Source organism: Phasianus colchicus, chromosome Z (assembly GCF_987193195.1).
Source record: "Phasianus colchicus chromosome Z, bPhaCol1.hap1.1, whole genome shotgun sequence".
Classification (NCBI taxonomy): domain Eukaryota; kingdom Metazoa; phylum Chordata; class Aves; order Galliformes; family Phasianidae; genus Phasianus; species Phasianus colchicus.
Window position 1 is genome coordinate 17,164,766 of NC_143476.1, and position 16,010 is coordinate 17,180,775.

The 16,010-nt window shown below is 35.1% G+C and overlaps 1 protein-coding gene across 2 annotated transcripts in view; it reads right to left on the bottom strand.

Moving 5' to 3' along the window:
* Nucleotides 1-16,010, bottom strand: part of MAN2A1 (mannosidase alpha class 2A member 1) — a 110,622-nt gene that overhangs the window by 16,162 nt on the left and 78,450 nt on the right. For both annotated transcript variants that reach the window (XM_031602663.2, XM_090130607.1), the window contains 4 exons: nucleotides 10,294-10,408; nucleotides 7,129-7,262; nucleotides 5,898-6,039; nucleotides 2,652-2,785 (listed from right to left, as the gene is read on the bottom strand). In XM_031602663.2, the coding sequence (XP_031458523.2) occupies nucleotides 2,652-2,785; nucleotides 5,898-6,039; nucleotides 7,129-7,262; nucleotides 10,294-10,408 (525 nt within the window). The remainder of the gene's footprint in view (nucleotides 1-2,651; nucleotides 2,786-5,897; nucleotides 6,040-7,128; nucleotides 7,263-10,293; nucleotides 10,409-16,010) is intronic.

Genomic DNA, 16,010 nt, shown 5'->3' on the forward strand with positions numbered 1-16,010 from the left:
CGATCTGAGGAAAAAAGAGAAATGAATATGAGGAGAAAAAAGTCAAAAAGATGCACAGAGCCAATCAATGCTTGCAAGGACAAAATGAACATAAGCAGAAATAGTTACATCTAGGAGAAGATGTATCTAGAATTTGTATCAAAGCATATTAATAACACCAATAGAGGGCTCAGAGACAAAGTTAGCAGTAAATCAGATGAGTGTAATTGAAAGTGAAATGGGATTTGTCCAACTCTTGCTAGGTACACAGCTTACTTAATGTACAATACTGTCAGTTAATACATTTTTTGTAGTATCCAAATTCAGGGCACGGGACAAAATCAGTTAAACTAACCTGAAGCCATCTGCATGGAGGTAGAATACCTATTATTGGTGAGATGAGCTAAAATTCAACAGACAGCATCCAGGAAACACTGGGATTAAGCTACAGCAACTAGATTAAAGAGATGCACATTTATTTCAGTTCATCTTAAAGAATTTTCATATCCTACACTTCAATTGCATTCCTCTTCCCAAGTAGAAGTTTCCCAAAGAGCAGAAAGACTCCTACCCATAAGAACTTTTTTGAGAAGAGAGAGAATTAAATTGGAAACCGCTTTAGGAAAAGCCTGTACTGACAAAGATGCCAAGTGATCAGAGATCTCTCCTTTCTTCCACTGTTCCTTAAGTAAATAACAAGATAGGTCTTGACAACAAAATTAAGGTCAGTGTATGAGTCACAGAGTTCATCCCATCACATACATAAACTGCATATAATCTCTTCTGACAGGGCTATTATTAAATGATTCTAACAACAACCTCCTGAGTAACAATGCCCAAAAAAATATTTGCATATTTTAGAAAACACTGAGACAGGGAAGTACTCCCTCTTCCTTATTTCAACACATCTGGAAGTTACAGGAGTCAGAAAACATCACAGATGTTTGGAAAATTTTCAAGAATCAGAAAGCTAAAATACACTACTGAGGAATTCCAGATCTAACATCAGAAAAAGGCAGTTCTGAGTTCAAACTGATGATCAATCACAATTAACATCCCACTAAATATAAAATAACCCATGTTATTTTGCAGAGGAGTCTGAGTGTGCATGCACTAGTTTTCTTTTAGAGGAAAAGTAACAAAGAAGCTCCCTTACAAGTATGCAACAGGGGTGTTACAACCCTTCAGATCACCATCACAGTCTGAATCAATGATTAGTCCTTTGAATCATTTTTAAGCCTCTTCTGATATAGAAGTAGGTCTGTTTTGAGCAAAGTCTGGACAGTAAGACTTCCAGAAGTACCTATGAAAGCATTTTATGATTCTGTGGAAAATAGCTGTAGTGCACACAGTGCAGATGCAAGCACCATGGCACTAATGGCACGCTACTCCTGTAGTCCCCTAATACTACTTGCTATATTAAAATTGCTTTCTGTGTTCAATAATTGTAATTTACTTGCTTCACACTTTAATTTAATTATTTTAATTAAACAATTAATTTAATTAATATTATTACCCTGGGTACTAAAAAGTTTAATGAGGCAGCATAGATCTCTCTGCAGGTCTCTTCTTGCTAAGATAGATTAACCTGCGTAATAACCATTGCTGTCAAAGCTAGAATGTTTCCAGCACTTCAGTGGATCAACTATTTCCAAACAACACTGGTAACTGTTAGTGTACTGCCTATGTTACACAGGATGAGAAACTAGAAAATTATAGTGATATGTACAACCTGAAAAAAATGTCAGTCATGTTGGAAATTAGCTCTAGGCTTGATATTATCAACCTCTCACAGTGCTTGGTGATACCCATCATAAAACAGAATTTATTTCCATTTATCTGCATATTCATTAGCAATTCAGTACACAACTACTCATCTTAAGTCATGTGACGATTTCAAAATCTACTCAGTGCTGTCATCATGATTCTACAATCTCAGTACAAAAATGTACTTTTCATTTTATCCTTTTCTAATGGTAGAAAGGAGAAAAGTGGAAAGAACAGTTAACTGAAAAGATTAATATATAAAACACTAAAACAAGATGTACAAGAAAAAAAAGGTTTTTTTTGGTCTCTATTTTCCCAAAACCAGAGTGAACTGAGGAGACTTGCATCTAGATCTAAATATTTCCCAATAAATTTAAGTTCAGTTTCATTCCACCCATTCATTACAAATTATTTTTCACCACTGTTTCAATTTCATTAAATTCTGGTAAGAAAAAGTCTCACTAACTACCAATCTCCTACAAGGTTCTTGGAAAAACAGAAATAACAGCCAATACATATTTAAAGAAGAAACATTCACAACAGTACCTCAGTGATGCACTGAAGTATAAAGTTAACTGTTTTAACTGGCTTGCTAGCAATGCAATCAATATACATACAATCTCCAAAACATATCAAATACTTATCACCTCTTATCCAGGTGACAGATCAGGGCAGAAGGCAAGGATAAGAAAGGAGGTATTTCTGTGATAAACTGTTAAAGATGTGGAGCTTATGATGAGAATGTGCAAGCAATCTCAGAAAACTCCCCAGAGAAGCTGGGACTTCTCCTAGTTTCTTAGTTCTACTGCTCACTGAAAGACTTCTTTACTAAGCTCACTAGTTTTACAACAGAAATAAAAATTCATGTCTTAACCAGACAGAAAAATCCAGGCAGTAATTCCTACCACATCTGTTCCATGCCTTCTTTCTAGCAGAAGCCGGAAGACATTAGCTGTAATCTTGTTATCTTGGACACCTTGTCCAAGGCCACGGTTGTCATCCTGCATAAGTCGACGATCCATGATTACTTCCAATTGGCCTGAAAATACAATATAAGAATTGTAGTGCTAATAGAAGTATGTTAGGTTTCTATTAAATACAGAAAAATATTCTGAAATATAAATTATAAAAATCACAATTTTTCTCGTTCATATGGAGGATTAATAGTAGATTCAAATTGTTAGGACTGATAATAAGAATACTCTATGATTTTGGCTGTAATCTTCCAAAATTTTAGTGTATAATCCGGTAGAAGGTTTGGTGAATTTTCTGACATAGTTCTCCATACTGAAATTTAGTATGAAAAACTGTTAACCATTTCTTGCAACAAGGATGCTTGGTGCATCAAATATCACGAGAAGTCACCTTGAGTAGCTGCAGAGAGATCCTTTGTATTGGAACATCAGCTAATGCATTGTAAAATGTTTCATCTAATGCTACATAAAACATTACACTTCTTTTTATTTAAATTGTTTTTTAAAAAAAGCAGGTAGGCAATACTAATAGTAAATATTATAATAGAAGCATTTTTTTTACTTGAGGGAAAAAGGAAAATACCAGATGAAATCTAAGTATAAATATCTGACTTTATACACTGAATTATAGCACTGCCATTGAGAATACCTCTTTTCTCATGATGTTAAATCATAAATACCCTTATGGAAGATAAGTTTGTTTATTTATATATTTGTAACTCCAGAGGGAATGCAGCTCAGCATATTGAGGTTATTATACATCTCCTATCTTCCTAAATACTTGTTCTTCCTTTCCCTCACAAAAATAACCCAACAAAACATCAAAAAGCAACAAATTTTGTGTACCCAAATCGGAATTTAGATGGAAATCTATAAAAAACATCATATTTAGTACTATGAAATAAAGCTAGGATTGTAACTCAGTTTAGTAAGTTATCATAAATTGCAGTATGAACATAGGTTGAAAGACAAATGTAGCATGTTTCTGAAAAAAGATAGAACCACAGTAAGGAGAACAAATACATGATAAATTTTCATCAAAGTCCTCAAAGAATGCTTAGGAGATTAAGATCTGAAATGATACAAACAAGTTTCCAGCATTCTTTAAGAAGCTAGGATGGTGACAGGTGACAAAATGCAGCTCATTGTGAACACAACACAAGAACAAAATAACCAGCACCGCTGAAGTCAGGTAAAAACCATCTCAAAAATGGGTTGAAGAACAAAAGATGCTAAAACTTCTGGCTTAAAATGGAATTAAAAGTATTTTGTGAGGCTTCAGGACATAAGTGATTGCTGCTACTCCATTAATTATCCATTAGCCTGCAGGGAAGGCCATTTCACAGTGGTAGATGTGATCTAGTTAGAGGTGGTCTTTCCTAGCGCAAGCAGGATAATCAACTAAATACTGAATTAGAGCAGAACTGGATGCAACTTATATTGTGAATGATGTTCAACATCTAACATTAAAAGAAAGATTACACATCCAATCCCACAGATGGAAAGAGAGCCAGAAAAGTAGCAATAAAGACATAGCAAATGCATTTTATGGGTTTTGATCAAGTCTCTTCGAAGCTGATACTGGAGACTGATAGCCATTCAGTAAGAAATCCAACTCCACACTGCTGGGACTGTCTAACAGTATATGAGTTAACTGTTTCATAGTAAGAAACTGCCTCTCTAATACAGGAAGGGGATATAAGAAATAAATCAGCTGTTCAGAAGAATTCAAATGGTGAGTTATGCCTCGAGATGTACTGTCTGCTACTTAAGGCATCTGCTTCAATAGTAATGCTTTTGATTTTTCATCCAGGATCCTTCAAAAAAATTGGCACAAAATACTGAGCACAGCCAAAGAACTTTCAGCTTCATTTTTGTTATTTATTAAGGAGTCTCAAATATCCTCAGGAGTAATATGGTGAACACGATAATTTTGTAAAACATTATTTAATGATAACAAGTGAGATGAATACATTCGTCTTCTTCTAGTGGATGCAAAGTAAATATTTAATGTTGTTAACTAGTTCTTGGACCTTACGTGACATAACAGTTTGCTAAAAAGAGTCAGACAATTAAATGATTAATACCACTAACAAGTATGGGATACATCTTTTGCTCTTTGATATAACTGGATTAGGGGAAAAATTTCTAATGTCCTCAACTGGATTAAAATAATGCTCACAGAAAGACAATTTCTCCCTGATGTTTATCTGAAATACTGCATACAGCACCACCTCAACTCCCCTAACTTGAAGAAAGACAGAGGATTTCTCTGCATATTGCAGGCTGCATGTAATTTTGTGATGCATAGACTAAGCCAAAGCACAAATACAGGCTCTATTTCAAACAATTGAGTTTCTGAAGACTTAGTCTTCATCGCCTATTTACTTAATGAAAATGCCAACATATAAAAACTCTCTGCCCTAAAATGAATAAGGCTTACTAATATTTCTGCCATTGTAGGATGGTATCCACAGTCTGTCAGAATGGACATTAAGATGGGAGTTTATTGAAAAGAAAATTGGAAGTAAGTTTTGGCAGAGTTTCTGGTTGGCTGCTTTATTTCTTTCTTGTCAACATATTCATCAACTCTTTCAAATAACTCCATTAAGTTTGTGAGGTATTACTTTCCTTTAAAAGATGTAACGTTGATTTTCACCAGAGGTAATTCTTATTCTTCATTTCAACAATTCTAATCTTTCAAAAACCTGCCGATGTTTTTTTTTTTGATAGGGACATTAGTCTATATCACTTGCACTTTAAGCCCTCTACTTTAAAATCAGATGAAGAAAACACAGACAACATCACTTCATCCATCTTCAGCCCTCTCTTATCAGAGCAGTAGAAAAGAGTAGAAACCATTTAATGATGCTGTTTCATCCTTGAGTTTCATCAGCATTCTTGGATGAAATATACCTGACTCTGATAACTTCTAGATCATTTTGTCATTTTCATGATCACTTTCCTCTAATTTGAGACATATTTTTAAATGAAGATGACAGGATCTCACATGGGAACAATCCCCAGCTCTTCCTCTATAGACATATTTTAAAAGCTGGAGAAACTTACTTGTTTTCTTCAAATATGAGTAGGTATACTAACGTAGTAATCTCTGAATGAACTGACTATTTCAGATAATAATGAAACAGATCTTTGTAATATCTATCTCTTACTTACCATTTTTCAAGCTTGCAACACCTAGAGACTGAGCTGAATGAAGTGTCAAACGAAAACCAGAATCTTGGATATAAGTCATTGTAGTCATAGGATAGATATTTGCTTGAAGAGGCAATTTGCTCATCGTCAGTCTGGGCTGGATCTACAGTACAAACAGATTTTGATAAAATATATTTTTTATCCATTTGAATTTCAAAGACATTCTCAGACATCAATCCCATGTGCTTTAGAAGAGATGATTGACAGCCAGCACCAAAGTATCCACTCAACTGTATTATTTAGCTTTTTGGAGATTTGTGGCTAAAACTACCTATTTGGAAATGATAACTTCAATGTACTTTCAGATCAAAGAACACTTTTTCAAAACTGAAAGATTCATCAAGGGAATGTACAAAAAAAAAAAAAAAAAAAAGAATAATCAGCTATAGAATGAGAGAAAATATTTTCTCGTGTAGAGAGCCAGCAGTGAATAGATTCAAGATAGCAGAAGAAGCAATTGTTGGTATATAATGGGGACTTATTTAAGCACTGGAGGAATTCCTTTATGGTACATGAAAATGAATAATAGTATTCAAATTACTTTCATTTTTAAATATTCACTGTCTCTAGCAAAATGCAGCTCTACACACTAACAGGCAGAACAGCAGGCATGCTTTTAGTATATTCACAGTAACAACTTTTAGCACGGAAGGAAGGTCAGGGAAAAAAAATACTCTTTCTTTTGTCTGTGCTTCGAAGTCCAAGAAAAACAGTCGTTCTATTTGATCAGATGTATTACAATAGTGTGTATTATTACACTCTGAAAATGCACCATCTACTTGTTTCTATCACAGCATCAAATATTTGCTCTCTAGGTTACTCTCAGTAACTCTACTGGGAAGTACACTTATGCTTTGTGTAAGACCAAAGGCCCAAATCAAATAGATGAAGGGGAAAAGGCACACAAGGTATTAGAAGAACAGCAGAAAGGCTTATTGTGTATTGCTCTATTACACTTCTTGTTTTCTAAAGGATACAGAGGTATAGTTAATGAACTTTGCAATCTGAAAGAAAACAATTGCTACATCATCTCATCTAAACTAATTTTATAATAGGGATACATTCTAAAAGTCTTTTCTCTTTTAAGTGATAAAGTTGACTGCAACATGAGCGTTTGATTAATACGATTCATTCTTTAAAATTAGTTGAAAACTGAGATCTTAGCCTTTTAGGATTAGTAGAGAATAATTACCTGATATCCATTAAGATCAGTATAGAATCTATTTTGACTGTTTATGTCAGATGAAATTCTCATTGCAAGTTCACGATTATATTCTCCTCTGATATCCACAATATTGGAAACCTCAAGAGACTGGCCTTCCAAACCTAAATGAAAAAAGACACTTTTCAATAACTTAAAATTTTTAAAAGCTATTGCCAGGTATAAGAATTCCAGTGATCATAGAATATGATACAGTTTTCCCCTACTATTTTTCCTTTCATATCTAAATGGCATTTTAAGCCAGGTCAGTTACGTACCACATGACACAGAAATGCTTCTAATTCAGAACTCATTAAATAGTCAGTGTCAAACCTTGAACAGAAACAGAACTTAAATAATTAGAATATTCATGATAAGAATCAGTGGAGGTTCTGATAAATCAATAGAAAATACCATTGCAATAGCTAATATGGTGGAAAAAGAATTGTTCACAGCATCTTGATGTGTTTTAAGCAAAATGAACAGAATCTTCTGTAAGGAAAGTGAAAGACAGAAACACACACTGAATATGCTGACAATCAGGATGCAAATCTTTGCTAACAGTAACGGTTGCCCATTTTATTAAAGGAAAAATTAACTATCTGAACATGCAGACAGATGCTCAGTAAGACTTTCCCAGTGTCATATGCTGGAAGTTGCATACCTCTTCCAAAATCTGACTTTTTTCAAACAGCTTAAGACCACACTTCCTATAGTTTAACAGAACTAGGAGCTAAAAAGGAATGTGCCACACAGAACAGAAAAATTTCTCTTGATACTCTTGATACTTGATATGGTGCTTGCCTGAAAGGTTGTGAACAGGATAGTAGAAAATGAGAGACTGATTAGTTCAGTCCTTTAGAATTTGAAGATTTAAAACCTTAGCTACTGAATTCTTCCTTTTTTTCAACTGTTGACTGTATGTTAAGTTTATTCATGGGCAACATCATCATGGTTTGGGTTCCTAAGCAGTCAAATGCTTTTGCCCTTATGCAAAAGGGCAAAACATGTTCACAACAAAATTCCTAGGTCCTTAAGCACACAGAGGTTAGTACAATCTCTTTGTTCCTACACATATAATTTTCCAGTACAGATGGCAGTTTAATTTGAGAAGATGTATGTTCCTCAGCTAGGTCTTTAGCAAATTCTTAAACACCCTGAAATTTTCAAGAATGGAATGCTGGAAGTGTCTTTCGGTTTTTATGTTCTGTGTTTAAAATATAGTCAGGTTTTTGATGTTGCAAGATGAGACGAGAAAGGTATTAAAGTCTGTATTTGTTTCCTCATTTTTCTTTCTTAAAATCTGAACTTTACCTTCATTAGTACCAGCAGCTGTTAAAAAGCTAATATTTATCAATGGTGATTATACCACAGTACTAACTGAAAAGTGTTTGGTTTTAGGTAAATCTGTTTTACCAGGCCTGGTGTGTGCAAGGTGGATCCATGTGTTCCACTCTTTTTGCTTTTAATCATGGCTTTTCCAAATATTTTGCAATAAGACCATTAAACAATATGGACAATGAACAAGGATACAAGATTTCAGTTTACAATTTTAAAATGAATATAGCATGATTTACAGCCAGTTCTTCCGTATTTCATAATTTGAGCTAAAGTGAAAATACAATTATGGAACATAATAAAACATAAGTAGCCTGATGAAAATATAACAAAATTACACTGATATCAACCACAGATGCTAATGGAAAGAAAATAAACCATTTAAATTTAAACTTAGAACTCCTGTCAAACTGGATTAGCCAATTGCTTAGGCTTTGTACCCCTTTCCAAGTAGGTAATTATAATAGGATTACCATGTTTATTTAAAAAGAAAATGAAGGCTTATACACGAGCACACAGGTATATTTCTATCCACTTGCTTTTTTATTTTATATATGCACTGAGACTTTAAGATACCTTCCTTAAATAAAGTAACACTATATAAATAGCTTTCCTTACAAAGCCAATAAAACCGACCTCACTACAACAATGATGTAAAGTCAAAAGGCCATTTCATATGAAGAAATCCACATTAAAAACACACAACAAAAGTAAAGTGAAACTGTATTTAAAAAGTTGTAATCTTTCCTTGTAACAGCTGGAAATATAGTACAGGACTTCGATATAATGACTGGATAGGTAATGATGTAATTACTGGAAACAATGTTACGAATCACAAATTGCCAAAAAAACCCAACAACAACAAAAAACAAAAACAAACAAACAAAAAAACCATAGCTAATTAGTGCACTCGAGAGAAAAACTTAGGCATTAGGAAATGGCTAGCAAGATTTTCATTTCTTGTGAACTGTGAAAGTGTAACAATTCTAGCAGGTTCCTAACAGATTAAAGAAAAAGGAATATTATAAAGAAATATTATTCCAAAACAACCTCATTCAGAGATTCATTCAGATATTTTCTCTCTCCTTTACTACCTTAAACAACCTTCTTATGCAATTTGCCTTCTTGCTTGACAGTTTAGTTTACTGAAATCCACATATCAAAATAACTTCCTTCACGCATTTTCAGCAACTCGGTACATTTAGACTAGAGAGTCTTTATTCCCTGTCCCTTTTTACATATTGATCATGTTAAAATTATCTTGTGTAAACATTTTTCTTCAGAATTTTCAACAAATTACCAATAAGCTTGGACTGTATTCATAAGGGAGGTGATCTAGAGTTTGATCTAGAATTACTTTGATATCAGTGTTGGTCTCAGATAAGTTGCCATTCTTTGTGATTTTAGAGACGACACTGCACCTATGCCAGTAAGTCTGAAGCTATGAAGAAAATTAACATTTTTTTTTTTATTTTTAATCATCACCAAAATACATTATACAGTTTTTCATTTTCATAACTTGTAACTACATATAGTACTCAGATGGCCCAACAAAGATTTGGAACCTTCTATTGATAATCTACACTGTAAGATTTCCTAATACTGAGAGATCTCCAAGAAATTTTAATGTTTAAGCATGTTAGCTTAATGACTAGGAAAAGGCTCACAAAAGGATCATATTCATTGTACTGTACCCAGTTAAGAATTCAATCTGAATGTTTTTGTAACAGGCCAGAAGTTTTATTCACACACAAGATCAGAATGTTGAAAAATAACTAAAGAGAATTCAGTGAGGGAGATCGAGTTTACAGCTCTTACCCTGGACATTATAGAGTCGCATGGTATGTGTCACATGGTGGAAAAAACATACAACTTCTGAGAAAATTCTTCCATGAGCAACTCTTACAGTAGGTGGATCTGTAAAAATATAAGGCTGAAAAACAAACAAACAAAATTATTTATTTTAAAATTTTGCATAAAATGGTGTGCATAAATTTAAGTATTTCATGGCTTTTTTTTGTCTTTTCTTTTATGGTTGTTTTCAAATAATTTACACTGTATCCTAAAAACCTGCAAAAAATTAATCACTGTTGGTCATAAATTCACCAAATTTTATTTATTTAAAATTTTATTTTAAGTCGTATTTTTCCTTTAGTTGAAATTAGGACAACCATCGTAACATATCTTAAAGGCATTCTATAACGATTAATGGATACAAGACCTACAAACCCAGTACTATACTATTACGAAATGTACTATACTACTATAATATCTATGAGCTTAATGATAGCAAAATTATATTTGCTAATCAGCAATCAAATACCATAGTTTCATCATCTATGGGAGAAGGAGGTTTAACTGTCTTCTGTCGGACCACAGGTTACTGTATCAGTGGTACACATCCTACAGCTTCCTTTGCACTGCCTTACAGATCTGCATGCATATCTTTCTGAAAATAGAAGGGGTAGTGCAAGTCAAAAGCACCTACAGTTGCTCTGATTGGGGGGCTCCCTGGAACTCAGGGTAGAACAGGGAAAAGGTAGGAAAAGTCAAGTGAGAGTGTGTTTCCTCTCTCAAAGTCTAGCTAAATGGTTATCAAAGCAGTGTAACTATTTAGTCACACTGGTCTTGCCAACATATGCCAAGACTCAGCTAAGCATGTGGTTTAAAACGAGTTGATTTCAAACTAGACTGTATACGCTATATGCTTTAAAAAAGTACAGAAATATAGAAATGCTTGGGTTGGACAGGACCTTCAAGATCATCCAGTTCCAACCCACCTGATGCGGGCACAGAGTTGCCATCCACTGGATCAGGCTGCCCAGGGCCCCATTCAGTCTGGCCTTCAACACCTCTTCCTGCGATGGGACATCCACAGTTTCTCTTTACAGTCTGTCCCAGCGCCTCACCACATTCTGAGTGAAGAATTTCTTCCTAATACCCAACCTGAATTTAACCTCATTTAGTTTAAAACTATTCTCCCTTATACTATCACTGTCAGACCAAATAAAAAATCTGTTTCCATCTTGTTTATAGTCCCTTTAAATACTGGAAGAACACATCTCTCTGGATTTATCTTCTTCAGGTGAAAAAGGTAAAAATTGGTAAAAGAAAAAAAAAAGTAAAAGAGAAAATGAATAAAATGAGAATTAAGCAAAAAAGAAAAAAAGACAGTATTTGTGGAAGTACCAGACAGAAACAGCACATTAAAAACATTATATTGAAAAAAAAGAAAAATATACTTGAAAAGTATTCTGATGAATGTCAACAGAAAGCCATTAATGAGTGACTGTTTTCCTTCTACATGCACACTGTTATCAGAAGACAGACAGGGCAATAACTCCAAAGATCAAAAGTATCTTGAGGAAGACAAAAAAATCACAAGTACAAGTACATATACATACACAACATGACAGAGAAGAATAAATACAGGTAGATATAGTGCAACATGCTCCTTTGTATATTCACAGAGATTTCATGAAGTACTGCATAAAAAAGAACATGAAAGACTTTCAGAGACTTTCCAGTCACATGTTTATCGTTAAAGCTTAAGGAAAAACAAACAAAAAACAACAACAAAAAAAACCCCCAAGTGTTAAACAAAAACACTGCCAGAGTTCCAAGAGGCAACTCTGCAGCTATCAACTATAGTAATGCTTCATACAACAGTCCTGTAGAGGACTCAGTTTCTTAGACTCTGGTAACACGTATTATTTCATGAAGAAAATATTCTTACCATATGTTCAACTAACACCAACATTTTATACAGTTAAGCAGTACAGAAACCCTTATGAGGAAACAAAGCTATTCAACAATTGATCTGAGAAAATGCTAGGCAAATTCTAAAGTGTCTTAGTCTGTCAGTAGAACAGACAGAATGTCATGAAAAATACATTTACTAGATCAGAAATACAGGAGGAGTTAAGTATTAAAAGGGTAAGAAAGCCATAGTGTTCTATGATAACAAATGTCTGAAGATCAGGCCTCAGCTTAGAATATGAGCTAGGTTTTGGATTCTCTTGTCTTGAAAAACTGACAAGATCAGTCACTGGAAACTGTATCTCTCCTATACCCCTTGCAGAAGAGATTGCTATCTCTGTTTATCTATCATGCAAGCAGAAAAGACCAACCCAGATAAGCTGTGACTACTTCCTCCTAAAACACGTTTAGATTAAAACATCATTACTGTGCAGGAATAACTAAACCTTACCAAATCCTCCATGGTGGTTAGGGCAAGAAGATCCTCAGTTTGGCAAAAAGCCAAGAGAACTACCAGAAAATGAGAAACCTGTGGTCTTCAGGTCACGCAAATAACCTTACCAATTACTGCAGAGGAGAACACTAATTACATAAGCAGCAGTCTGCAACATACATTCTGTGAGCGAAGTAATACTTAAATTATGGCCTTATTTCTTTGTTTGAAAGAATATTTCTCAGTAGGGATTATGAGTTCCAAGCCCTGCAATTTATCTAAAAACAAAGCAGTAAAATGGAGAGATGCTATTTGTAGTAAGTCTGTGAACTTACTAAAAGTAGATTCTTTTTTTTTTTTAATAAAAAAAACCTAGAGGAATATTATACCAACTAACCTGTTAGCATAAAACATGATGGCAATACTGACAACTATTATCAAAATACACTGTTCCAATACCAGTAGAAAGCTGAAATGAGATGCACTTAACAGTTCTCAGGTTCTGAGGCAATGCAACAAATTCATATGCCAGTCTCCAAGCTGTACATATATTCATATCAGCTCTTCCAATCAATGGGCTCACTACAAGAAAGACACCGAGGCCCTGAACCATGTCCAGGGAAGGGCAATGAAGCTGGGTCTGGAACACAAGTCTGATGGGAAACAGCTGTGAGGGAACTGGGGTTGTTTAGTTTGCAGCTCATGGGAGATCTTATCAATCTCTACAACTACCTAACAGGAGGTTATGGTGAAGAGGGGTTCAGACTTTTTTCCTAAATAACTTGTGGAAAAATAAACCAAAAGTCCTCAAGGATGCTTGCTGCTTTCTGATTGTTGGGGAAATAGGAAACTTGAACAAGTATGGTACTGAGGGAACAAGGAACACTCCTAATGCATACTTATCACTTAGAAAAGCACTAATCCTAGGAAGAGAATCTTAGAAGCCATCTGGAAGCACACTGCATTCAGAACCTGTAAAGACATAGTGACCAGATTTGCTGTACTGAAAATACTTCAATGAATTAGACCTTTAAGCAGGGGAACTCTATGCACTGAATGAACAATTAGTCTAGTACCACTGTAAATTTCCCTAGTGAGATGCACAAAGGCTTGTGAACAGATCGTGACTTTGAAAAACAAAGATATATTTGATCTGAAGATTTGAGATGCAAAAATAGGTCTCTTGCTGTTCAGACACTTTCTAAATGAAGGGAACAAACAACTACAGAACTATTTTCAAAGCTCATGTACAGTCTCAAAACTTCATTTCTTAAACAGTTAAAAAGAATAGCAGCCATAATACCCGATTCCCCCAGCTTCCTTGGTATCAGCTTCATTGTCCAAGGCTCAGCAGCCTTTTGTGACAGGTTTTGTTTAGCCATGTTTTCAGAAACAGGATAATAGAATCATGGGTCGAGAAACCATTTTTGAGTACCAATTTTCCAGAGAAATATAACAGCTTGCTCTTGGAAGATGAAAAAATGGTGAGGTAGAAATTTAAAGGGAGACTATTTAGAGCAGAACAGTATGTCGCCGGTCCCAGCGGTATCCTAAGCTACCCAGCAAGACCTCTGTGCTGAAGTGCCAGTTGGAGAGGAATGACTGGACACTTGCCTTCGTGTAAAGGTTTATTGGCTTTCATAGAAGCTGGCATGGCATGTTATAGCTTGAAGGCATGAAATATGGCTAGTAAGACTTCTCCACTGAAGTCAACTGAAGTACTACTAACCATCTACTACTAACATTAATGTAGCCTATAAATTTCTGGCACAGGACTGGTATAGCACATGACTTCTGCACCAAAAATGTCCAGAGGAAAGCTTCCAGGCAGACTCAATTGCTCTTGATATGCTTGAGGCTTAAAGCAAGAAGTCAAAACAAAGTCAAGGAAAATGGCTTCTCAGTAGTTCATTACGATTCACATGGCAGTGCATACAAGTGTTTCAGAAAACAAATAAAATGCCATGAATGCTAAGAACTATTTTAAGAATACATGGTACGAGAGAAACAACAGCAATTTTAGTACTTCAAAAAACAAAAAAGCACCATGTAGGGCAGATCTCTAAGTGATACTTGTGATCCTTAAAGGAAATGCATATCACCAAGGAGAGAAAAGACACTTCAAAGGGAGCTGATACTGGAGTACTGTGAGCATTCTCCAGCTAACTGGCCCTACATACTTTTCATTTCCTGTTATCAGGCATGCAAAAACAAGGAAGGCATTCAGAGACAGGATCCTATGCTTGAGGAATAGGCCTCTACCTGTTTCAGAGGGAAGATCTAAAGAAGGATATAGACTAATATTCTAAATGGACAGTCTCTCCATTTGTACAGCAGAACATCCTAATCTGGCTAATAAAAATGCAGATACTGTTATCTTTTCCTTGGGCTTCAAGGGCTAAGCAGTTAGATAATGTAGATTCATTTTATCTGACAAGTAAATGCAATAGGTAGTCCTGATAGACACAAAAAGGGATCTGTCATTAAAGAAAGCATTTTTTTAAAAACTAGTAGCAGCAGCTGCTGCTGTAAAAGCTAGAGACTATAATCAGGAAATCAAGTCCAACCACAGAGACAAAGCAAGAAAGGGAACTGGACATAGTGAAAAACTCCAGCGCTAGAGATCCTGTATGATAAAAACATCTATTATTATAAATTCTGGGTGTACATAAGTATGCACGGTACATATATATGTGCATAGGCACAGCTGCCTGAGAGACAATTTCCCAGCTTGGGCATATCTAAGAAGTCTATTTTATTGAAAAATTATTCTGTAAAGCAAGAAAAAGAACAACTCACATCGATCCCACAAACAGTTAGCTCTGACTCTAGGAAAAACCGCTTTGTTCTGTTCCTTACTGATGTTGACCACAGCCTGTGAGTAGGTAATCGTAAATTGATTTGTCTTAAATACATAAAACAAAATACAGTGAACAAGTTTAGCCTGCTTACAGAACAGTGATGTTTCACCCCAGATCAAACAGATTTACACAGTTCATCATCTTTCACAAAAGCAGAGAAGAACGTTTTCAATTCATAAACGGGATGTATTACTGTGTATTTGTTGTGATGTGTGACAAAAAGGTCCTCTCCTCCAAATGCTGGAATACTGTCAGTCAGCAAAAATGTCAGCAGCACTGACATTCAGAATTTAAGATACAGCCTGTATTTTCCCCATTATCTTTTGCTTCTGCTTTACTTTGCAGAAAATACATATGTGCAAGATGAGTACTGTGGTATCTCTCTACAGTTGCAAGATAAGGAATTGGTTAGAAGGTCACAGCCAGAGGGTTATGGTCAATGGCTTCATGTCCTGGTGGAGGCTGGCAATCTTCGGACCAGT